Source organism: Dendronephthya gigantea, unplaced genomic scaffold, assembly GCF_004324835.1.
Source record: "Dendronephthya gigantea isolate DGI-Jeju-01 unplaced genomic scaffold, DenGig_1.0 000039F, whole genome shotgun sequence".
NCBI classification, from domain to species: domain Eukaryota; kingdom Metazoa; phylum Cnidaria; class Anthozoa; order Malacalcyonacea; family Nephtheidae; genus Dendronephthya; species Dendronephthya gigantea.
This window is the reverse complement of record NW_021163049.1, coordinates 11,685-38,650: the sequence shown is the minus strand read 5'-3', so window position 1 is coordinate 38,650 and position 26,966 is coordinate 11,685. Positions and strand designations below refer to the sequence as shown.

The following is a 26,966-nucleotide window of genomic DNA, read 5'->3' as shown; positions in this document are numbered from 1 at the left end:
TTAATCCTCACAGATAAAGCAAATCTAAATTGGTACATAAGGATTCGTTGAATGATTAATTTAGTCTCGAAATACCTTATTTAAAAGAATGAAAATAAGATAATTTTGTGAGCAATAATTCTGAAGATTGTCAATTGTAAAATCTAATTGCATGCAACACCAGTATAAAAGTAGTCAGACCACTCATAAAAGCAAAAGAAGAGTCTTTTATTCTAGCTCTTTTTTTACTTAAAGTGTCTATACCATGATTGCGGATTTTGAATATATCAAAAGTTTAAGATATTTTAAAAACTTTCCAATACATTTTGTTATTGAAAAATTTTGGATTCATGATGGATTTATTAGCTCTTAAAGCTATCAGACATGACGTCAAATCGGGAATTTCCTGCAACCTAAACAAAAGGAAACTCATTTGCAATTTCCGATTTGTCATTTCATTGTCAAAATGTATTGCAAAGTTTTTTAAAATACCTGGAACTTTTGATATATTTAAAATCCAACCATGGTATAGGCACTTTGAGAAAAGCCCTTATATATATAATCGAATAATGGCGGCCTTTTTCTATATGGAATCATCGATTGGTCTGTATCATGCATGTCAGGGCTTATACAAGTCAACATTAGAAAAATACAAATATAAAAGAAGAAACATAATATCAAAAATCATAAATATACCTTTTCTCGCAGCATCTTCTGTTTACAATTGGGACAAGGAACAACTACTTTTTGGCACTTTCCATAATGATCCTTACAAGGTCAATAAAAAGAAGTGAATAATACAGAAATAAAATATGAAAAATTGCTTAATATACAGATAATATCATTCTGTCAAATATAGGGTAAATCTACCCGTTATTAAAGGCTGGGGGGGGGGCTCTTGAACATTACTTATATATCGTCCTTCCCACGTTACAATCCGTTTTGAAATATGACTTTTCGGGGACGAGGCTGTTCTTGTGAGCCACTTCAGAATTATCTTGTGCACAATAATATCAATATTAACAAACTTCCCTGCTTTTTTATGGGCTACGTCTTTTATGGGTATAAGGAAAAAATCGCACATGCATGGCACTAAAAATAGGGTTTTAAAATCCCACGGATTCAAAAATGGCGGAGGACATTTAAAGCCATGTGCATGTCTTGTCTACTTTAAAAAATACAGTGTAAATAATTAGGACCACTTGTTAGAAACCATATACCTCTGAATCTCCTAAAATAATTTTGTTGTAAGTTGCACTTCGAATAAATTTTTCTTTAATCGAAGTCAGGCATCAGGGGGCGCCTGTGGGGGGGGGGTAAATATTCATATATTCACATTTAGCATTATTCTCGTCTTTTGAAATTTATTGTTTTTACGGTCCGATAACATAAAATTATATGAATATATATATATTAAACACCCCCCCCCGACACACACACACTCTCCGATCTCCCGCGGCCCCAGGCAACCAACAGGGAATCATTCACAATTTCGTTGGATATCTAGTGAAAACTCGTTTAAATACATAAAAGGCACACTATACCTTGTAATTCTTATGGAGCACTTCAGTCTTGCAATGTGTACAGGTTGTTGTTCGTTTTGGACATTCCTTCTTCAAATGATGGTCCAACGCTTTCCTCTCTACATTTTGATTACACCCTTTCGGACATGGCGCTTCCACAAATGGACAAGTTTTTAAATGTTCCTATTAAATAATATAAAAATATTTTATCATCTGTCAGCACTGTATATATGGTGTTTTTTGCATCCACAGATTGTGTTAATGCTGCATGGTAACTCGCGGCAGGAACAATGCATAGGTATGCCAACGAGCGGAAATTGTACTAAACAAGTAAAGAAGCATCAAAACCCGCCATTTTCATATTTACCTCAACGTCTTTCAGGCATCCGATCCAAGGGCATTCCTTTTCGTTCTTTACAGTCCGACATTTAACACGAAGCATATATATTTCCCTCTTAGCAAAATTATCAGCGTTTATCTAAAATGATGGGGGGAAACCTGTTACTGCTGGAAGTCATCATGTGATATACAGAGTGTATAGTAAGGGTGCAAGTAAAAACTCCGAATAGACACGACATCCCGAGTAAATGATACAGGGTGATCGATTAAATGATACAGGTTGAGACAGGATATAAATTTTCGACTTTATTTCAAAGTCATCTTCAGACAGAATTTATTTAAAAGTCATCTTCTTTCTGTCTGAAGACGACTTTGAAATAAAGTAAAAAATGTCTTGTTTGAATCATATATTCATGCACTCTCAAAATGTCTGGTCTTTTGAATTTCATTTTCATACTTTACTTTTTTAAATCGTCGGCTGCATGGTCATGGTTTTTATGTTCTATAACTAATTTACACGTCCAAAAACGATCAGATTGATGCAATATTGATATGAACAGGATGGAGCAATGTTGTGCTGCCCATAATGTTCAGAGTTGTTATAGACATCGAACAATATTGTTACACCTGATCCTTTTTCAACAATATTGTTCAATGTGACTAGTGTGAACAATATTGGCAGCACAAAATTGTTCCATGCTGATAAACTGCAGGTTTAGAGTTTTTTACCGTGTAGTTATATACACTCTTCCGGCCATAATACAAAAGTATACAAAATTTGCCAATTTCGCTTCGGTATATCAAAATTTTGCAGTCAAACTTGGCGAGTTTAGCCTATTATGCAAGTGGTCCATTAGATACAGCTATGAACGGTTTATTTTGCTACGATTTGCAAAATGTGATAAGAAAATAGGTTTTCATGTCAAATTACAAGTTCAGATGCATGTAAATCAGATTTCTTTCACGCTAAACTATAGGTCAATTGCATGTAACTGCGCGCTCTGAACATAAAATGTTTTGTTTTGTAACTTATCAAATATTTTTTCAACGGCTCTAGGTATCTAAAAATATAGAGGAAAACCCATATAGTGCCGACGAAAAGGCATGTTTCCGTAAAGTAACTCGGACAACGAATCTGAATACATGTGATAAACGATGACATAAAATCAGTGAAATCTACTCACTTATAAGACCCACGCTGATTCAATTCAAATGAATGTCGCGCATGCAGTATTGACATAGCCGGAAGATATGGGGCTAAACTGTCGGCGAAAAAAGTATGTCCGTTTGCTACCAGGTCTGTTAACACTTTTAGAAAACCTTATACACAATTCGGGGTCCCCGAGAAGTTGCAAATTATTTCACTTCCTGAGAGTTTTTCTGAGAGGAAATTTTTCGCAATTGGAAAACACCTTAAAGGATTTTACGAAAGTTGCCCAACCATTGTACGACTTTCTAAATGTCGGGCTTGCTTGCCAGAAAATTTTCTTTAGAGCGTTTATGCGCTCTCGTAACATTCAAGTTGCCAGATCATAACGAGCTCGTCTTTTGGTGACCTGTGATGCAGCTACAACAGAATAGAGGGTTTATGCAGTAATCAGAAGGCAGTCGGCTGTGGCGTTAAAATGCGAGAACTCCAGTATGTGGTAAAACACTTTCCAGGCGACACTGGCCAATGCCGTGAATAAAATCAGAAATATTGGAACAGAGAGGGGGGACTGGAGAGTGGTTCATCGAGTACGTACGTCAACAACAAAACGATGTAAGGATGTAAGGGATGAAATTTCGGAATAATTATTCATGCAAGAGCTGACAACGAAAGTACCACAGATGTCGCATGATAATCAGGGAAACTTTGGCTACTCCAAAACAAAACATATTTCACAAAAGAGGTATTTTCCGGCCAAGAATGGCTTATCAAATTAAGCAGTTGAATAGTGCAGTGAGCAGCTTATATCAGTGCATTTATAACCCATTAAAACACTGCGGAAATATCCTCGGAGTAAAAGAAAGTATCGTATTAACTACAAACTATACATTCTGCACGAGTTTTATTCTGAATACAAACTTCGTGGTACGTTACAGAAGATTCATTCGTATTGCTTGCAGTGACTACGTCAGATTGTTTCCTGGACATACATGCTGTACGATGAAGCAATCAAGATCAAGTGTGTTTTTAGCCTGGTCGAGGATGTAAAGCGTAAGATCTGGCGGTGCATCCAAAAAGATGCAGTTAAAAATTAATTTTTAAAAGAATGGTATTTTAAGTTTTTAAACAACAATCTACATGAATAGAGTGCATGATAGGTCAAAAGGCACACATTCGATCAAGTGATTTCACAGAGCATGCAAAGTTCTATTAACGGACTTAGGATTGTATGTTTGTCCTTTAGTAGAACGAAAAGAACGTCGTTTAAGTTTAATACGATTGTATTAAAAAGTTTAATCGTTTAAATACATTCTTTGTACAAAGATATCCCACACACACACGAATATAGGGAGCTTTAGATTTGACTACGGCTCCCGCTACAGCTACGAGATTCGTCAATATGGCGCCAACGCACGTTGTTTGCATATACGCCACCTCGTGTCGGCCTGATAAACCTCGGCGCCCACTATAATGAAGATGTTTTAGAAAAATCCAGAGCCCACCATTTCGAAATATTTACATATAATCAGAGCAACGGTCATAGAAAACAGACGTTAAATTAACTTCAACATCTATTGTAAATTGACGGTATATTTGAAACCGTTTTGGCATGAAATGTAAAGACGCTCGAAAACGTTACCGTGTCCACACTCCACATAGTCTATAATATGTGACCACATTATTCCCTGTGGATAATAGTATGACCTTGAAAACTATATACATAATCCAGGCCAAACAGAAGAAGGTGGCCTGGACCTGACCTGGAGCACGATTTTTGTAATGTCACTAATGTGAATGGATTTTTCCTATAGTTCTGATCTATTTTCAACTTAATAGGATGACTATGCTAATATTACCAATTTTCGGCGTGTTTTGGGTCTTGTCCCAAGTATTTTGCCAATTATGTTGGCTAGCCGATACCATCAGCAAGAAAGACAGTGTGAATGTGGCACATATTACCTAGACTTGTCCTAGAACTGGTCCAAGCGAGATCTATATAGGCTTCCAGTGGCAAATGTTAGATCTTTAATGTCAAAAATTGATGAACTAGATACCGTTGTCCACCTCAACTATGCCCACGTAGTATCTATTACTGAAACATGGCTGAATGATGCAATTCCTGACCGGGCAGTCAATATTCCTGACTATATTTTGATAAGGAAAGACAGGCTAAATTGTAATAAAGCTACTGGTGGCGGTCTCTGTGTTTATATCCACAAATCTCTCCCGGCAGAAAGATTGAACAGATTGGAGTCTCCTGGGGCCGGTTGTACGAAAGGTGGATAAGTCGCTATCCAACGGATAAGTCGCTATCCAACGGATAACTTTTATTCAGCGTGAAATTTGCGTTGCACGAAGCTTGGATAAATTTATCCAACGGATAAAAACCCCTATCCATTGGATAAAGTTATCCAAGGTCCGGAGGTAGTTTAAATCCACTATCCAGTGGATAAACTCGAAGATACAAGATAAAACTGTAAACATTTACGATGAAAAAGGACAAAAAAGCAAGTTTCCTATTACTGTGTTTCAACAAACTAATGTACATGATTGTACTCACTATTAAAACTGTTTTCGAAGTGAAATCCAGCCATTGTTATATTTGTCGCAGCAGCATTTCATTTTGTTTACACATTCCGTTCCGAGCGGCGTTTTTCTGGACATCCTCACAATGATAACAGGCGGTAAATTTATTATATACTTCTAACCAGTTTATAAAAGCGAATATGCAAAGAAAATTAAACCTATTCCATGGAAACTTGCTAATATCTAAGCAATTTCAATCACGTAATAGACAAGTAAAGACAACAAGGCTACGAATTTTGTTCTTCGCTATGATTAGCCAATCAAAACTTTAAAATAGTGTTCCTAAATTTATTATGGAACCGAAGGGCAAAGCCTCGCAAGGTCAAGGAATAAAATTGCAATGTGTTGAATAAAATCGCTAGTATGTGAAGTGCAAATCACTTAATCAGTAACTAATCGACAATTCAGAATGATTCAATGTTATAAATGCTTAGCAACAGCTGACGTTGTGGTACGAAATTTCAGGATAATCCTGTTTTCTCCGGGTAATTTTTAACTTATCCATTGGATAGCTATCCACTCCACTATCCACGCTTCGTGCAACACGATTTTATCCAATGGATAACTATCCACTGGATAGCATATTTATCCGTTGGATAGGACTTATCCGTTGGATAAGTTATCCACCTTTCGTACAACCGGCCCCCGTTGGATAGGACTTATCCGTTGGATAAGTTATCCACCTTTCGTACAACCGGCCCCTGGTCTGGAGACATTGTGGATCCATCTTAAACCGTATCGGCTCCCACGTCATACATCGACCATTTTATTCGGTGTAATTTACCATCCACCGTCCGCGAATGCAGAGGATAATGATCTATTGATTGAGCACATTAACTTAAACGTTGATTCATTCCTTAACAAGTACCCTGACGCACTAATAATTATAACTGGTGATTTTAATCCTTGCAGTACTAATATATCCTCGTTTACAAGGACCTGTGGTCTTACACAACTGGTGAAAATACCAACAAGAGGCAATAATTAACATATTGGATTGGTGTATTGTGAACAAACCTAAATTATTTAATGAGCCAGTACAACTCCCAAATATTGGTAGTAGCGACCACTATGCAGTACTTATCAACCCTAAAAATGTGCAGGATAAGCGTAAAGATTGTAAGAGAACTGTCTATAGGCGAGAAATGAAAGATAGTAACGTGCGTGCATTTGGCAGATGGATATGTAACAAGTCTTGGACCAATTTCTTCAATGAAGTCGGCCCACAAAATAAATTCAACATTTTTTATAAAGACATTATGAGGGCTATCAATACTCACTTCCCGTTAAGAAAACAAAACGTACGTGCTTGTGATAAACCATGGGTGTCAAATAAACTAAAACGATTTGTATCTAAAAGACAAGCATCTCTCGCAAAGTATGGAAAACATTCCTACCTTTTTAAATTTTGGCGTAACAAGGTCCAAGCTGAGGTAAAATCTTGCAAACAGACATATTATCATAATCAGGTTCACAATATCAAAGATCGCGATATATCCAAATGGTAGAAAGAAGTGAAAAAGCTCGGGTCTGGGTCTAGTCAGATCGACTGGTGCGAACAGTTATTGAGTGAGTCTGCCATTACATTAAATGATTTGGCTGAGAACATAAATAACTACTTCGTGAATTTAACAGCGGACTTTATTCCCCTTGGCGATGAGCTGAATACCCAAGATGACTGTATAATTGACTCCGACTTATTTGTTGATCCATATAAAGTGTATCGCACCTTAAAGAAAGTCAAATCGCACAAATCTGTCGGTCCCGACGAAATCCCTAATAGGGTACTTCGTGACTTTGCCTTTGAGTTATCATCAGTGATAGCTGACATTTATAATAATACTCTGGTTGAGGGAACGATACCTGATCTACTAAAGTCATCAATTATCTCTCCAATACCCAAATGTATGCCACCGAAGTCGATTGAAGATGATCTTCGCCCAATAGCACTGACACCACAGATAGCTAAAGTAATGGAGAGTTTCACCTTAGAGCATTTATTAAATGATATTGCTGACCAGATTGATCCATACCAGTTCGCAATAAAAGGTCGGTCCACAACACAAGCATTAGTCCTCTTGCTACACAACGCCTTAAAGACCTTAGATAGAGGAGGCTGCTCGATTCGGGTATTCTTCGCTGACTTTAGCAAAGGATTTGACCTAGTCGACCACAATGTCCTAGTTGCTGAGTTAGAAAAACTGAATGTGCGCCCTCCCGTAGTAAGATGGATTCGAGACTTCTTGTCGGAAAGGAAACAATGTGTACGACTTCGTGATACGATATCCTCATTTAAATGCCCTAATGGAGGCATACCCCAGGGCACCAAACTAGGCCCCATTCTATTCGCTGTGTTGGTGAACAGTTTACTCCGTGACTGGGATCTTAGAATCAAATTTGTCGACGATTTATCAACCGCTGAAGTTGTTCCAAGATGTTCACCTAGCGTTACCCCTTTTTTGGTTAATCATATACAGGAGTATGCCTGCTCGAGAGGTATGCGACTAAACCCAAAGAAATGTAAGGAGATGGTAATCGATTTCCTCCATTACAGACTGCCACTGCGAGACCTACAAATAGGTGGAAACACAATAGAAAGAGTAACGTCGTATAAGCTACTGGGTGTTTATCTAAGCAGTGATCTCACGTGGAATTTACACTGTGATTATATCATCAAGAAAGCTAATAAACGTTTTTACATTCTTCGTGTATTGCGGAAAGCAAGAGTTGGATGTCAAGAACTAGTAATGGTATATTGCAGCCTAATTAGACCTATTTTAGAGTATGCTGCCCCTGTGTGGTCTGCAATCCCGGAGTACTTAAGTGTAAAAATAGAACAGGTTCAAAAAACAGCTTTGAAAATAATTGCCCCTGGCTTACCCTATGAGGAGTCATTGTGCAAAGCTGGTCTCCGCACATTGTCAGAAAGACGAGAAGATATTTGCAAGAAGTTCGTCAGAGATAATAAACTAGCTGGTCCCTTGAAGGAAATTCTTAATAATAATAATAGTGCTGGTATTAACCATGAATATTATTTACGGCAGATACATGAACCAAGTTGTTTAAACTCTATAAATACTGATAGATTTTTAAATTTCGAAACTTGTAAATACAATTGATAAGTAACTATATTTTCTATATAGCGTAGACCCTTAAGGTATCATCGATCTACCTGAATTGAACTGTTTTAGTTTTCCTTCTGGACTTTTTAACCGTATGATAGTAAGTTCGAAATGTAATATGTTTGTAATATTACTCCTTTCAACTTGTAATTCAGCTTATGCTGCAAGAAGTTTTAGTAAGCGGCTTTAGTAAGCGCGGTATGACCGGCATCGATCAACCTGTCTTTGAAAACCCGTGTCAGTACTACATCGATGTAACGGGGCATTTATAAAAATTTATATAGCATCGAACGAAATGAAACGACACAGTTCATCCAACAAGTTTTCAGGAATAGATCCTTTCAAATTTGAAAACTTTTTCCGGTTTAACAGGGTGAATTCTTAGTTAAGAAACTATTAACAAAAATTTAACGAAATCTAACATATGAAGCCGGTAAGATTTGTTGTTATTTATGACACAAGAAAGCTAAAAAAGACAAAAATCCTGGTTCCTCGCGTAGCAACATCGTGTATAAATTTAACTGTCCAGGGCCGGTTGTTCGAAAGGCGTTTAGCTTGAACGGTGAATAAATTCAAAATAGAAAACAAAATTATCGATTTATTGAGCAACCGAGCTGAAATATTTCGATGTAAATAGTTTAATTTTCAATGGAAGTGGAAATTTACCGCATAAGATGCAAGTTTGACTATAATTATGTCATCTCTTCTTGTATATAATACGATAGCAAAATTGTAAATATTCAAGTTGCTTGAAATGAAATAAAGTCTGAATATCACCGCAAATTGTTATCTTGTTTATAATACAACATATCTTAAGCTTACAAGACGTTGTTTTTCGGAGGATGTTTCTTCGGGAATATATATTATTAAATTGTTCTAGCGATGTACCCAGATCGGAAAAAAAGAAGGGTTTACACAGAGACTATCTTTAGGGTACCAAGTATTTAATTGAAGTGTTACGCAAGGCTTTATTATGTTCAGATATAAGCATATTAAAACAGGTATAAAAATAGGAAATATCACCTGCCATGCATGGATGAGTAATTGATTATTGCCACAAAATGCATGGGTGAAATATAATTTTTGGCCTTTCGCAAATATCAATTTCTTTTCCTTCTGCAAGCTTGACGGTTTGGGTGAATAATTAATGGAGTAGTAATCTTAGTGTCGATCAGTTTGACCAATCTGTCGTTCTTAGGTAAACAGTGAGTTTAGGTAAACATGTAAAGTTTACATATCTTAAAAGCCCAAGCGGAGCTAAATTTAATCTTAAAAACAGGGTGCTTTAGGCAGCAGCAAAGTTCTCATGTCAATCAACTGTGCTTTTTATAATGCGCGGTCGAGCACTTTAAGTGTTACGTCAGAGAAAGCCTAATTCGATTAAAATAATAGTATAAGTAGTTAACAGCTGGGCATTTTGTTGTCGCTGTCTAAAAATTGCGGGCGCATTTCTTCAAGAAGAATTTTAATTCTTCGAACGCCAAAAAACATGTATTTTGAGGAGCTTTTTCTCCTTTTTTACTGGTTTGTTCATGGAAATAAAAGGGTGCATTCAAAGATTACGTTCCCGTGCTTGCATACAAGGGTATAACGACATTCTCGCGTAAATATTTGCGAAGGATTTTTATTTGCAAATGGGCGACAAGTTGAAGTATTTCACTCATTGTCAAAGTTTCAGGACCAGGTTACAGCAGTATGCAAACAACGAATTAGCCCTATTTTACTCTTGACAGAAGCTGACATATTGTTGTTTCCACATGTGTGTTCATTAATCTATTTGTCCCTTCTCACGCGAAATAATAAGTACCTTAACATGCATTTTTCCATAGAAATAACACCTTTTCCTCTTTCGATTTCGTGAAAACTGACCTTTGCCTTCAGTTATAAAGTATATTTTATGAAAGTTAAATCATGTTTTGTTTATTGAAACATTAGCCACTCATGGGAAAAATGCTCTAGATGTTGTAATTTCACAAACCACTTATGCTCTGAAAATGCCATGTTGTAACATACTTAGGAACTTCCTTCTGTATGAGTTTGTTATGATGTAAAAATTGCTGCAAAAGTGATTTTAATATGTCCAAGTATTGGTTGTTATGAATTATGAAAAGTCCTATTGATTTGGTAAGTTTTAAGAATCTATAAACCGCAAACTTTAATATGGGCATGCTTGCTTTGTGAAATTATGTGATGCTGTGGCACATATATAAAAATATTTTAAAATTTTTACCAGTGCCTCTCTCCGAAACATGGCTTAAAACTATCCATATTGTTCAAACTTCATAAAAAAGTTAGTGGGCATGCTGAGAAAAATGCGCACAATACTTATTTTTGTCTGTAAACAAACATATAAATTAGCCTGTGGGATATGTTACTTCCTATTTCTGATCATTTAACTAGAGTATAATAAAATTATTTGAGCAAAAATTTAGTATAACATTGCTTGCATCAAAATACAATAATGGGGAATCTTTAGAACCTTTCATTTTCCTAAGGGAGGTGGAAATATATATATTTGAGTTCAATTTGGCCTGAGACTGTTGCTATAGCTGTCCATATTTCACTTTATTTTATAAAAATTATTAAATAAATGATGTAGAGGAGTCGAGATTGTTTGCATAGCACAGTTGTATATATTTTATAAATTGATTAATATGGAAAGATCAACATCTGATAAAATGAACATAACTATTTTGGTTTCAATACTCTCATGCCATAGTTCCACTGTGAAGATTCTGGTGGCTTTTTTAAGTTAATGTCCAGCTGAAAGCTGACAAATGACTGAAAGCTTCCTGCAATAAATGCTTCCTTAGCTGCTTACTAACCAACGACGACCACATTGTGACTGAAATTCTTAATTTCCACACGAAAGTGACGAACAAAGTTGTGAGTGTGACAAACCAACATATTGTTTGCTAATTTAGATCATTCGGATGCTTTCTCAATGCCATGTTTTGTACCACAAGATACAACAAAACCAGCAGTTACACGTACATGATATTCTTCTTTTCGTAAAGTGCCGAATTCTTTCTTTTACTGCAAAAGATATTCAACTATCTTCACTCCTATCAGCCGCCATTATTTAAATATACGATGTGCGTGGATGCCAAGTTCGCGCATGCTCCGTACAAAATGCCCAGCTGTTTAAGTAGTTAAGATGTAAAATAAAGTTCACAAAAACAATGTTTGATAATCTTAATGGTTGTTGATGATAAATATTTTAAGTTGTGAAAATTTGAAAGTATTGATCGATTGAACAGAAGACCAACTCGATTAGTGCGACAATTAACGCCTTAAACAAATAAGATATTGTAATGATTGACGTTATTAGGCGGGAGCATGGGGACGAGAGGGATACGAGAAAGGACAGCGTGTTAAAGTTTGAGGAAGTTTTGTAGTTTAAAATATAAAATATGAAATCAGAGTGTGTTTAATTATTTCATTGGCGACGAGGACAAAACTTTTTACAATGAATGGCTTACAGCCAATGCCTTTGTTCGAGCCGAAGGCTGATCCAACGAATACAAGCGCTCGATGGACACAATGGATTCAACGTTTTAAAACATATTTAGTCGCTACGAATGTGAAGGATACTGCACGTCAAAGAGCACTTCTACTGTACTAAGCCGGGCCTGAAATTCACGAAATATTTAAAACACTGCCAGACACAGGAGACGAGAAAGATTACGAAGCAGCTGTCAATGCCCTCGCTGCATATTTCGAACCGGAGAAAAATCGTATTTACCAAACATATATGTTTAGACAAGCAGCGCAACAAGATAATGAAACAATAGATGAATTTCACACACGCTTAAGAAGATTAGCAAAGCATTGTGAGTTCACTGATGTTGAATTTGAGATAAAAATGCAAATTGTGTGCAATGGGACATCTTCAAGACTGCGTAAGAAAGCGTTGAAAGAAAGCAATTATTCACTGAAAGATATGTTGATCGATGGTCGCAAATCTGACACCAGTATTGCTTAAGCCAGTGGGATGGAAGAAAAATTTAAAGATGTACAACTTAATCAAGTGGAGAGAAGACCAGCTGAATCTATGTGTTATAATTGTGGATTTGCTTACCCTCATGGGGATCGCCCGTGTCCAGCTCCTAATCAACTTGTAACTCGTGTGGTATACTTGGTCATTTTTCGAGATTGTGTCGAAAGAAACAATCGCGTCGTTTTCCCAAGTCACAACTTCCAAAAGAATCGCCCCGACGTAGAGAACAATCAAAAGAACAATTGAAATCAGAATCGAAACAAAAAAATCATGCACGGGCAGTCAACAAACATCTCGATTCTTCGACGGAGACCAGTTCAGAAGACGATTATGTGGACGCAGTGGAGAACAAAACCAAAGACCACCCAAAGACGAAAACAAACATACGGATAAATTCAACTAACATTAATTTCATTGTTGATACAGGGCCACAGTTGATGTCATTGATTCCCAAACGTACGATCGCCTCAAATCCAGCGTAAAATTGTGCAAGAGTGCCACACAGATATTTGCTTATGGCTCGGATAAACCACTACCTCTTAAAGGTCAATTTCAATTTCGGCCGTTGGAGTCGAACAAACGTTATACTGTCTCGGTTATTCATATTGTCGAAGGCGGCTCTGGAAATCTACTTAGTGGCAAAACCGCTCAAGATTTCAATTGGTAAACAAAGTCACTGAACTTGAGACGCCACTGAAACCGGAAGTTTCTAAACCGGAAGTCATTCGAAGAATATGGAAAACACCGGAAAAAGCAATAAAAGCACGGATAAAAGCCAGCCAGCGCTGCATCAACGCCGAAATGCCGATAAAGATATCCAGGAAATTATTGATAAATATGCAAATGTTTTCGTTGGTGAAGGAAAATTGAACACTCAACAAGTCGGGTTGCATATTAATAAGAATATTAAACCGGTAGTTCAGCCGCAGCGCCGGATACCTTATCATATTCGCAAAGATGTATCAAAAGAGCTAGAAAAATTGATGGAGAAAGATATGATCGAAAGAGTCTGTGACCAACCTACACCCTGGATTTCGCCCGTTGTGTGCACCCAAAGAGGATGGCGGAACACGAATCTGTGTTGATATGAGGGCAGCCAATGAAGCGATTGAGCGCAAAGGCATATCATGCCTACCCTTTCCCATTTTCGTGCTGAGATGAATGGATCGAAATATTTCTCAAAGATTGATCTAAAACAAGCCTACCATCAGTTAGAACTGACCGAAGAAAGTCGCTACATAACCACATTTTCGACACACGAAGGCCTCTTTCGTTACAAACGACTGAACTATGGAACAAACAGTGCACCAGAAATATTCCAGAACATTTTGCAACAACACCTTAGTGACATTGTGGAGTAAAGAATATCGCAGACGATATAATCGTTCACGGGAAAACACGAAAGCAACACGATGAAGCTTAGAAAACTGCTTGAAACGAATGGATCAACTCAACTTAAAAGCGAAACCCGAGAAGTGTAGTTTCCTACGCAACGAGATTAACTTCTATGGTCTCATTTTTACACAAGACCTGATCCAGCAAGAGTAGAAAATTTGGTCAAAGCCAGAGCACCAAAGAATGCCAGCGAAGTACGCAGTTTTTGGGTCTAGCTAACACGTGCCGAGAGTATGTTCCAGAGTATGCTGAAATTACTACACCGCTGAGGAATCTCACAAGAAAAGTGTCGCTTTCACATGGAACAATACTAACCAAAGAGCCTTTTGAGAAGATCAAAAAGAAATTGACACAAGCTCCTACTATGGCTTATTTCGATACAGAGAAAAGAAGCTTGCTTATTGTTGATGCATCGCCTTTGGAATTTGTGCAATCTTAGCACAACGAGAGAAGTCCGGAGAATTGTACCGTATTATCTCCTACGCAGTAGAGCCCTGTCTCCAGTTGAAAGTCGATATTCTCAGACAGATATTGAAGGTTTGAGTCTAGTTTGGGGGATTGAACACTTTCGACTGTTCCTTCTGGGTAGTGAGTTCGATGTCTATACTGACCATAAAGCTCTGGAAGCAATCTTCAATAATCCGAAATCAAGCCTCCAGCTCGTATAGAGCGCTGGATGTTACGGTTGCAACCCGTACAACTTCCGTGTGATTTACAAGAAGGAGACAATTAATGAAGCTGACTATTTGAGCCGACATCCTACCAGCACTCAAGAAAAAACCACAATCGAAGAAAAGATTGCAGATAATTATGTAAACTATATCATTAACAACGCCGTACCGAAGTCAACGACACTCCAAGAAATCAAGGATGCCACCCTGTCAGACGCAACTTTAAGCAGAGTGTGAATGCTTAAAAACAGGGAAATGGGACGAGAAGGATGTAGAACTCAAATCTTATCACATGTGTGCGGAAGAACTAACAGCAACGAAAGCAGGAGACTTCTTCTGAAGGGAAGCAGAATTGTTATACAAAATCACTACAAGACCGTGCAACGCAACTTGGCCATGTGGGACACCAGGGAATAGAAAAGACTAAAGCGCTATTACGAGAGAAAATTTGGTATCCTGGAATGGATAGTAAAATTAAAACCTTCATTGAAAACTGTGCGGCTTGTCAAGCTGTTGGTCCCGGTAGTCCACCTGAACCGATGAGGATAACGCCTACAGCAACGGAGCCATGGCAAAGCTTGGCACTCGATTTTTATGGTCCTATTCCCCCAGTGGACAGTATTTACTTGTTGTAACCTACACGTATTCTAAGTTTGCTGAAGTGAAAATTGTGAAGTCAACTTCAGCGAAAGCCTGTATCCCTAAGCTAGACCGTATATTTGGAACTCACGGCATTCCAAAAACAATTAAAACTGATAATGGCCCACCTTTTAATGGAAATGACTTCAAAAGATACATGGCTGCCTTGAGAATGGAATGGACCAGAAGCACTCCGTTATGGCCCCAAGGGAATGGTAATGCCGAGAGTGTGATGAAGCCGCTAGAAAAAGGGTTAAAGACTTCTGTGTTAGAGGGAAAGAATTGGAGACAAGAACTTCAACGATTCTTATTAAATTATCGCTCAACGCCGCATGCCACTACTAAGATACCTCCATGTGAGTTACTGTTCAACCGAAAGGTTCAAGGAAGTCTACCTGAGCTATCAACAAAGAAAATCGTTAACAAGCATCAAAGCGCTAAGGAAAACATTGAGAAGAGGAAGATCAGTAATAAGCAATGTTATGATGTCAAGAATAACACCAAAACATCCACAATCAAGGAAGGTGACATTGTTATTTGCAAACAAAACCAATCAACAAGCTATCTCCTAGATTCAATCCTGAGCGATTTACGATTGTGAAGAGGAAAGGAGCAACAGCCACAGCTAGAAACGACAGACGTACTATCACACGCAATGTGTCTCATTTCAAAGTAGTTAAACCTGCGGATGAACAAAGTAGTGACGAAGAGAAGCCCAAAAACGTAGATGATGCACGGGGTAACGGAGTCGAAGATGAGAATCATGAGATGCAGGATATTGTAGAACACCAATCACCACGAAGAAGATCAACGAGAAAACAACAACCTGTAAACAGATTTGGTAACCCAATATCACCTGGACTAGTGTCCTAGAACTTAAAAATACTGGGAACAATAACAAACATTTCATAGTTATTCAGTTGAGTTTTAAAAAAAAAAAAGAGAAAGCAATGTAATGATTGACGTTATTAGGCGGGAGCATGGGAACGAGAGGGATACGAGAAAGGACAGCGCGTTAAAGTTTGAGGAAGTTTTGTAGTTAAAAATATAAAATATGAAATCAGAGTGTGTTTAATTATTTCAGATATGAGAGCTGGAACGAGCTTCTAACGCCAACCCACATTTTAACCCACAACGCTGATTGGTTGGTAAGGATCAGCCCACTCTGGTTGATGACGTATGCAGATGTCCCTCAACCGTTACAATAAAAGGGCGTGGACAACACCCGAACCTTAACTGGACTAAATGAAGTGGACACAAGAACTTCGAACTGAACCCCGAGACGAAGTAGACCAACACAGTGGACTAGCGGAGTAAAAATCATGTGAAACGTTAGAGAAGCTCAATCTTTACAGAACCAACGACCAAAGACAAGAACACAAAACAAGAAGTAAAGAAAAGAAGAACGAAGAAAGAAGAGAACTTTAAGAACATTCGTCAAACCTTGTAAAGATCCCCTACCTTGCGTAAATAGAAAATAAAAGACTCATCACACAATATTCGATTTGGATGCATAAAATTGCCTTTTTTAATGTAAGCCATAAGCCTCTAGAGATCCCCTCGCTACGCTTCTCTTATTTTATTTAATACCTCTACTTGATATAAATTAGTGGCAAAAAAAATTTAATAATAAAAAAAAATTAATAAATTTAAAAGGCATGTTAGCTACCTATTAAACCTATTCCATCATAGATCGCTTTATGCGTAACTCACAGCGCTGATTCTCAGCTGTCTTTTGGTGGCGATCTTGTCACCCAGAGTAGACATAAAATGCTGCGTTTCTCTAACACAACCGCCAAAAGCACTGAAAATCACTCAAATGAATGAGCCATGCTCAACCCCCACTACTCTCTCGTTATACAAACAACGCCTTTTCTCTTTCTTGTTGTTGTTAAACAAGCAGGCGAGGCTTTGGTTTCGATGTGTTGAGGTGTATGGGTATACCCTGACTTTAAAAAATGCCTTTTCACATCTTTGCCAAAAAGCCCGGGCAGCGATATCAATATCATACATCATATCCAGTGTTGGCGCTAGGTGGTACATAGTATTTCGCCAGACAACCGAGTAAGCAGGTTCGGCTGAAACATCGTGGGTCACGTGGATGGTGGCTGCTAAAAGTTACGTCTATTTCATCATGATCACTGCCGGGTAGATAAAGCCTCTTTTTAAACAAGACATTCCGTGGTCAACTGTTAATGGCTTGCCACAAGCACAGTGTGATGGTAACCGCTTCAATTGCCAGCGATACCGGAGCTAGACGGCATCGAAAAATTCCCGTTTACTCAGCATGAATCCTTCTTCTATACGCTTATACTTGCCGCAAGGCAGCGAACCAAATCGGCGAGCTTTCAGCTGGGCGGTGTCATTTGCACGGATCTGTTTTTTCGTAATGCGTTAACGCAACTCTTCCATGCAGTTTTTCTCTGTAACTAGCCTCCCGTTCTCCTTCGACGAATCTCAGGAAATACCTTCGCGGTGTGAATCGGAAATATTTCGTTCTTTCAAGTGATCATCATTCAACCAAAATAGGTATGCCGAGACGTCCGATCAGAATCGCTGGAATGACGTGGTAGGTGGTAAAACGGTGATGGAAACCTGCCACGAATATGGTGTATGCTGCCTGAGGTTCGTACTTTGTCTCAGACCTCAGAGCACATAGTTGATTGCACCAACTGTCCACCAAAGACTTTACGTACGCCTGCCTCCCTGGTTCCTTATTTGAACCGATATATATATCCACCAAGGTACATGTGACCATCAGTGGTGATCTGGACATCAGTCCCAGCGGAGATTGTTTTCACAGTATCAAATAGATGAGATTTCACATCAAGCAAAGATTTTACCCCTCGTGGATACAGAGTAATTATATTCTCCCTTCAAGTGCAACTTCCCGGCGCCACTAAGGTCATCAGCAAAAGCAACGTTTCTCACAGAGTTTGTTTGCCAGTCCTTGATTAAAACATCTGTTTCTTTCTCCGCAAAGATGTGTGATATAGATTGCATGTCCCGGTGTTTTCCACGATGTGGGGTTTGATGCTGTAGATAATCCAACTATTCTGCGAAGGATCCCCAATATGGGATTAGACGGCAGGACAGGCAGGCTTCAAGGCTTGTTGACTGTTTTCTCGTCAGAGATTTTCTTATAGTGGCTTAAGAGTCTTGCCATGGATGCTAGGGACGATCACAGATCTTTTCCAGCATCACCATAGTTGCATGCGGGAAACTAGGATATATCTCCAACCTATTGCATCCAGGCCGGAAGGATCGGCAGCGTCTTTGGTGTTCGTGGCGGCTTTGGCGATGCTTGACACGTCAATGTCCGCCAACTAGATCGACAAAAGGTATACATCTCAATGACACTTCACAACGGGATTGCTCCACTTCGCGGAGGGGTGATACTTTTTCAAATCTTGTAATGTATCTTCTGTTGAAGGCAACACACCTCCAGGGAATTCCTGGTCAAGAAGTCGTCATGCTGTTAACTTTTCCCTGTTACATAAGTTTTGCAGACATTCGCTTAACTAGACGGTATGGACGTCCTACATTCCCTCAACAGCACTTCGAAACTTCCTCGTTCCTATTGATCTAAACGTTGTTTCAACAAGTTGAATGTTTCTTAGAGCGAGAATTTAGACGCGGCTTCGGTAGCAGGATAGCAACAATAATCATTACTAGCTTTAAAGCAAAGTCTTGTAAATTGTCTTGCAATATATGTCTTGCTCTATACTCACATTTCCAGCCATCCAATAGTCGCATACAGGAATTCATATGTAGCGAACGACCACGTTCCGAGCTAAAGGATTTTTGACATAATTCACAAGAAAATTTCCGTTCTTCGTCTCCTGCTCGACATAGTCTTGTTTAAAGCGCGCATCTCACACAATGGGAAAACCTGCCCTTTCACCAAATCACCTTGCACGCTCCCAACAAATTTAAGGTACGAATTCGCAATAAAATAACGACAAACTTCGAAGAAAACGCAAAATATTCAAGTGAATAATCTCCAAATGATAGGAACAATTGTCGAAGTTATGATCCAGAATTCCTTAGCTACGTTATTGCACAGTGTGAAATCTATATCACTGCAAAAAGCGTGCAGATTTTGCAAAAATCATGGCGCAATAAAAATAGTGTTTTGACGCCTTAGTCATCACGCTTAATTAATGTTTCCATGGAAGGCCAACTGAGCTTTAAATTTCACTCTGGCCTTCAAAGGTTTGGAGTTAGGGAATTTAAAGTTTCCTTTCACTCAAAATATCCCAGGATAGTATATAAAAATCACAGCGTCTCTTCGTCGTTTTCCGTTCACTCAAACATTCAAGGTTTTCTCTTTTCCCTTCAATTCGTTTCATTTAAAACATCCGGGACACAATATAACAACCACAGTGTTTGTTCCTCGTTTCCTTTAACTCAAAACATCCTTGATTTCCTCATTTCCTTTCATGCAAAAATCCCAGGTAAGCCTGAGTTCCTTGATGCTCGTTCCTTAATCCGTCACAGGATGCAAACACTTTTTTTCAATGACGTCAAATGCGAGATGCAATTGTCACACGAAAAATGTCAATTTTAATCATTTCCACTCTTACTTAATTGTTGAACTTTTAATGTACAACCCATTTGACGCTCAGCGTTTTAAGGTAAAGGATAAAACTAAACAAACAAAAAATTAAAATCACCTACCTCGCTCGGGTCCAGCTGTTGGTTGTCAATTGGGCAAGTGTGAACGTTTGCCCTAGAAAAAGTCAAAATACATCAATTTTCCGAAGACCTAACGTCATCTTCAGTATACATAAAATATGTATATAATTATATATTATAAAGTTTTAGGGGTGGCGGAGGGTTGGTAACTTTCGTCGCTTGCAATGTTAAAGAATATAATTCATGCCGACGGATTTCCTTAAAGGGTCCAATCACTGACAAAATCCACAGTTGTAGACTTATTTAAAAAAGAGTAAAAGGGCTGTTGCAAGTTACGCAGAAACAAGGCAAGTCAGATTTCTTCATAATCATTCGTTTAGGACTAGGACTCTTTCAGAAATTTAAAAATCATTCGTCATTTAAATGAAGTTGGCTACCAAAAATATATAGCATTGTGTTTCCTAAACGGTTGTTATTAAACAAATTAGTTCAATAAGCTACTATAAACTAAAACTAAGCGACCAGTATATTTAAAATGAAAAATTTGAATCTTGAAACTCGTCGATCCACGAAATCATCACGATGTAGATATACTCAACGTTAGCTGATTTTACAGTAGCTTACAGAACACATATGAACAACCGTTTTTTGAAACATATTCTTTTTAACTTTTGACAACTCGCCATGAGTTTTCAGTTTCGGTAAGATGACGTTAGAGGGCTGGCTGTTTTAGGATCAGAATCATTGCATTTTGCACAAAGCTTGTGGTCTAACTTACAAGTGTCTATTGATGCACGCTCCACAAAAGCGATGTCCACATCCTGTTTGAACAGGATTACGTAATACCAGCATACATATGGGACATTCGAAATCTGCGCTCACGTTTTGATCAAAAACTTCGTCATAACCATCGACCCTATCTAAGTTCTCAGCATTGGCGGCGATTGCTTGGTCACTTGCCGGAACTCTCGCTTGGTCACTTTCTCCGCTATTGGCCGCTGAATTACCGCGTTCTGCATTGTTGTCTGCTTGAGGTGGTAGATTCGCTGGAAGACTTGGACTTTCCACATAGGCCTCTTGTTCCTCATTCATTATGTTTACCGCTTGGTGTGCGAGATTCCGGTAATGACGATTTGACATAATCGTCACGGACCAATGAACAAAACTGGATAATAATATTAAAGTACTTCATGTTAGGACGTATATTTGAAGGAAAATACAAAGATAAATTCTAAAACTTTTTATCATGATTCATGACAGAAAACTAGACACTGAATGGAGCCGCAATGATGTTGAATAGCAAAAATTGATGTTGAATTGCGAACATTTTCGTTGTCAAATGTCAAGTTAGCTAGCTTCAGTGAACTGAGCTCTTTATATATAAATATGGGCCAAATATCTTTTTCATTGTATTGACCGGAAGTGATGGTTCCGCTAACCTTGGATTATTCCCATTGTGTTTTTCTAAATTTTAAAAGAGCAAGAATGGAAATAAAGTTGATTCATTTTATAAAAAAATCTGTTTCTTTGCATTTAACCAATCTGGGTACTGTATTTTCCAACTATACTGTCTATCTTGTATATAATGTGAATTTTTTGCTGTGAAATCAGCTACGCAGTTCAAACGTGACAAAAAAAAGTTTGTTGGTAAACTAAAGACCAGCGAAGATGTCATCCTAAATTATTCTATAAAATTTCAGTAACTCGACGCGGATTAGATATTATACTGGATAATCAAACAATCAAACCAATCGTAATTTTTCCATTTAGGTGGATGGTCTGCTCAGAAATATACTTTGCATTTTACATTTTATAATAATTTCATGATCTCTTTAAGAGTCTAGTGATAAAAACTATGGTCTATGCTGTAAAACATTCATTTCATCAGATGAAAATAGTTTATGTTAACTATTTTCTTTAATAGTTCACTACTATGTCTATTGTGTAATTCTCCATAATAAAAGATTTAGGTCTTGGTTAAACATCGCATTTTGGTCGCGTCGAGTGCGGTTCAAACAATAGATAATAAGATGTTGAACCTCATTAACATCTAATTATCTATTGTTTAAATTGCATTCGACGCGACCAAAATGCGACGTATAAACTGGGCATTAGACGTGTCGTTTTAAAACCTGGTTCTCATGTCACCGACCGTCGGCGATGGCTATTGTCGTTGAAGTGCTGACAACTGATGTCTGATGAATGAACTGCATCCACAAACAATAATGAATACGTCGCCGACTGTCGACGACACATGAGAATCAGGCTTACAAAACAGTTTTTTGGCGAATTTTAAATATGTTAAGAAGTAAATTCAAAGATGTTTGTTTGTCATGCCGCATCAATTCTTTTGTCGCGTTACGAGTTTTGGACAATTGTTCTCCGCATGCTATCCTGATTTTTGTCATGAACAGCATAATTCTATGCTGGTGGAAAGATTAGTAGTAGTTAGTAGTTAAATGTTGTTGTTATATGGCAAGTTTCGAAGTTCATCTGTTCCAGAATCTGATTGGTTAAAACTACCTCACGTGAAAGGCGGGAAATCCGAATGTTTACCCCAAAATCTTGTCAAACGTTTCTCTGCCTACGTTTTTGTGCCATATTTTTACCCGTTGTTTCCTTTGAAAAAACACTTATTGACTGAACTCCTCGGGAAACATTATGTTTTGACAGTTTTTGTGGACCCTCGACCACTTTGTTAGTGGTCAAGGGTCCACAAAACATGATGTTTTCCCTCGGTATCAGTCAATATGTCTTAAATATTATTCGACTAAACCCCTCCCTGGACTAAACATTTATTTGAAGCATTTACTATTGTAACTGCTGCAAGCTATTTAAGAAGCTACTCAATTTAAACCATATACAAGTAGACATATAACTTCTATCATGTGATACAACTGAACTAAAATATTTTGGATACACTTTAATACTATTTTGGCAGACTCAATGGAAACTGACTTCCTGTAATTCTTTCAACCCCCCTCCAAAATGCCAGGTATGCAAAAATATTTCTAACAATCTCCTATTCTCTAATAAATTTTAATTGCTTTTGGAAGATGAGTATTTTTTAAAAATAACACAATGCCCGATTTAGGGTAAAGCAGATGAAATTTCCAAGATAGATCTTCTTTAAAAAATCCACAACCAAAACATTGTTGTTAAGCCATTTTTAATTTGAATGTTTGGAGTTTGCAACTCTAAGTGCGCAAGAATTTTTTAATAACCTATATAACAAAGGCACCCAGTGGCAAGATCACATAGTAAATACTGCCGACATAGATAAGGGAGAACATTGAAGGACTTTTGAATGGTTAACAGTATTAAGATGTTCGTTTTTTTTGTCTTTCCTGCACTAACTCTGAAGAGGGAAATCTGATATTGACAACTGAACTAAAGCCATTGTTGTTATATAGAGTTATATAGAGCTCACTGGAACTAGCTTATAACATTCATTAATAATTTCTGATTAAAATCAATTAATACAGGCAACATGTCAAGCAGAAAACACCAATACTAATTCAGTAAGAGGTTTACATATAGGTGAATTGGACATTTGACACATAATATGCTATGATAAATAACTCTCCAAGTTAAAACGTATGGCTAAAACAAAAACTAAAAAAAAAGTAGATTCATAAGAAAATTTTCAATAAGAGTAGCTGCCATAATTTTACTGTCATCATCTTTTGGTTTAAAAGTAAAATTGAAAATAAGCGAATAACCAGGAATGCTTTCAACATTAATTGAATTCTTGGAAGCAACTATGCAATATGCCTCAGACTGAATTATGAAACCAAATTTGACTTATCAGAAACGTCACTTCTGGTGTAAATACTGGGTAAAAATATGGGTAAAACTCCACAATTTATTTCTGGTTGATATCACCCCCCTCCTTTCTCAAACATAGTGTAATAACGCTGCATCAATTTGCTCAACATTAGGCCCTTAACAATTAGAGCTCAAATAACATAAGTCGTCAATGAAAATTCGTTTTCGTTTCCCTAACATTACTTTGATCACGGCAGTTCTATTGGGTCTTTATAGTGTAAAACTATAAGCCAGAAATTGCTGAGAAAGCACATTTTAAAATGCTTAAGGAATGTGAAAAGAAAGGCTCCACAATTTATAATTGAATACATTCTCGAAAATATACAAACCTTAATATCGCTACATAATCCTGCGGCAAATTTCATTTGGTCAAAGGATTGAAATCTTTATATTCTTGTAGAGAAATGTATAACAATTTAGTTGGTGTTCGTACAATTTTCACACTCAAATTTCCAAACTTTCACTCCGTCGTTTGGGGAAATCCCTCAAACGCCACGCCATTGCAGTATTGTATTCTGATAGTCTGATTACAGAGAACCAGTGAACTCTAAAAAGACTGGAACGATAACTCAACAATAAAGAGTAGTCATTGGATGAAACCGATTTGAATATAATTTGTTGATTAAGGCGGCAGCCGCGCGAGCAAATCAAGCCTTCAAAAGAACTGGGGAGAGTAAGAATTCCGTAAAAATCGTATTTTTTGGCAAGAAATTGCCAGAAAAGTGCAATTTTTATTTGACCACTTCAACTTTAAACAACGAATATACCCTTTTTGGATAGACCTAAGTAATCCGCATCATCTTACTGTAAAAACCGGCGAGGTACCAGCTTTGTACTTGAAATATTTAAAGAATTTGAACGGGCCAAAAAAAAAACTTCGCCTTCAACTCGCAAAAAAATAGGTTTGCACCTTTTCACTTTCATAAAACTTGTTTTTTAGTAAAATCTAAGTGCCAATGCTTGTTTTAAGCTTTTATTCATGATCAGATGACATGGATTTGTATTTTGTGTATAAAAACCGGCGTTGTTTTGGTGGTGTAATTTCAACTCTTGCCCTTCATGGCGGCCATCGGCCAAGTTATCGTTCCAGTCTTATTAGAGTTCACTGCAGAGAACTGATCAGCTGAAGCAAATCTCAATCCCCGAGCCCGCGATTTCCTGGGATAATCCAATCAAAAGCCTGGCTTCCGGTTTGTAAAAGGTTTGAATTACATTACAATATTCCAACAATGATTCCAACAGCGTGAACGCACTCCGCGCGTGAACGACCAATCGAATCATTTCTCATTTCGATTATTCCGAACAGGGAGCCAGGCTACGCTATGGAGATCAGTGAACTCCAAATATACGGAAGGTCGTGGAAGGCTGAATCACTGGCTGAACTCAATAAAACTGGCACGATAACACCAAAATAAAATCCAGTCATTGGATGAAACCGATTTGACTATAATTTGCTGATTTGGGGTGGAATAACAAGGAGGAACTTCCTTTTAGACCAATGAACAAATTTCCTTATATTTTCAGTGACCCAATCAGAACGCATAAATGTTTACCAGTTCCGGTGAAAATAAACATTATTTATCGCTTTACATGAAGTATTAAACATTTTGATTCACTTGAGATGTAAACAAATAAACCCTTTCGATAATTACGGCACAACATTATCGTTATAAATTTAGAAAAACCTTAAATGCGGAAATGTGACCAATAAATGTGGAAATAAGTCGTAAGACTAAAACGAGGCTACCAGGTGACAACCGGCAGCCTTGTTCTTGTGTAATGGCTTATTTTTACACTTGTTTGTCAAAATCAAAAATTTTTTTCACGCATGTGTTAAAGAAGCCAAGAAGGATGTTTTGCATCTTTGCACATAGCTTGTGAGAGTAAAATTTGAAATCCCTCTCAGTTAAGGTGGTTCTAAATTAAAAACGATAATGTTGTGACGTAATTAGCTAGGGTCTGTTGGCCTGTTATAAGGCCTTGTTACACGGTGCAAATTTTTTTGCAACTTGCAATGCAATTCTACTTTTAAGCCATGTAATGCAAATTTAGCCTTTCTCACGATGACGAATATGCCGCCATTTTAGGGGTACTTTTTTCAAAAACCGTGAGCGTAAGACTTGGTAACGGCGACTGTCTTTAATTTTAGGCTGAATTTATTCTTTAAATGGTCTGTTTATTTTAAAAAAAATGCTTTTGATGTTTAAACATAATTTTTAAACCCATTTCAGAAAATTAAAAGTACCCCAAAACGTCATCGTGAGAGAGGCTAATTAGCGAAGAGTTCTCAAAATGTAAGTGTAAGAAACGCCATGGAGTGTAATAAAGACAAAAGTTTGGTAGTTGCCAAATTTACATCTCTCAAAAGAAGAATTGAATTGCAAGTTGCAAGAAAAATTGCTCCGTGCAACAGGACCTATAGTTCAAAACGAATTTTTTTCCTTGTTGGGGAGAAAGCAACCAGAACGAAGACACCCATCATTTTTGAAGGGGGGAGGGGTGGTGATATTGACATTTAATTAGCTTGGTTGAAGGCTATTATGTATAGACCAATGGTATAGACCTTCGAGCTTAAAGATACAAATTTACACAGTGAATTTAAAAAAGCCAGGAGAGATAACACCGCCGCCATCTTGAGGCCAAATTGAAGGCCATTGCCATTCACAGGTCGAAAATCCACCATATTTTCGTTACTTATTTTCTTCCTAGTTTTTCAGTTAATAGTAGCGGTAGAAATATAGTCTAGAAAGTTTCAACCTTACCTACTATTTTGTGAAAAAACATTCTCGATGGAGGAAATCAAGTTTAATAATTAATTTGTTGCTGTAGAAAGCAACGGCGCGTTTAAACTTGTGCAAGATCAGGGGTCATCCTAAGGCCTAATATCCAAGCATTTGTAACTGGAAAATGGGTAGTTCTAAAAATTGAGTTTTGGATAGAAAACTTTGAATTCCCAAGATAGTTTCCATATATAAAAGCACCCAAGTGATAAATAACGTTATAGTTAATACTTCCCAGATCAACTTGTGATTACACAAAATTCACCGTTAAAATCTTTTTATACACCTGGGGCTGGTTTTATAAAACTCTTAACTA

The 26,966-nt window shown here is 37.6% G+C and overlaps 1 protein-coding gene across 1 annotated transcript in view; it reads right to left on the bottom strand.

The window, feature by feature from the left end:
• LOC114526503 (TNF receptor-associated factor 6-like) overlaps positions 1-24,367 on the bottom strand; it is a 32,464-nt gene extending 8,097 nt beyond the window's left edge. Inside the window, exons 1-6 of the mRNA XM_028548118.1 lie at positions 24,200-24,367; positions 20,821-21,207; positions 20,085-20,136; positions 1,870-1,980; positions 1,524-1,685; positions 676-747 (exon numbers count right to left, since the gene is read on the bottom strand). Of these exons, the coding sequence (XP_028403919.1) occupies positions 676-747; positions 1,524-1,685; positions 1,870-1,980; positions 20,085-20,136; positions 20,821-21,182 (759 nt within the window). The 5' untranslated portion in view covers positions 21,183-21,207; positions 24,200-24,367. The remainder of the gene's footprint in view (positions 1-675; positions 748-1,523; positions 1,686-1,869; positions 1,981-20,084; positions 20,137-20,820; positions 21,208-24,199) is intronic.
• Positions 24,368-26,966: the final 2,599 nt, after the last annotated feature.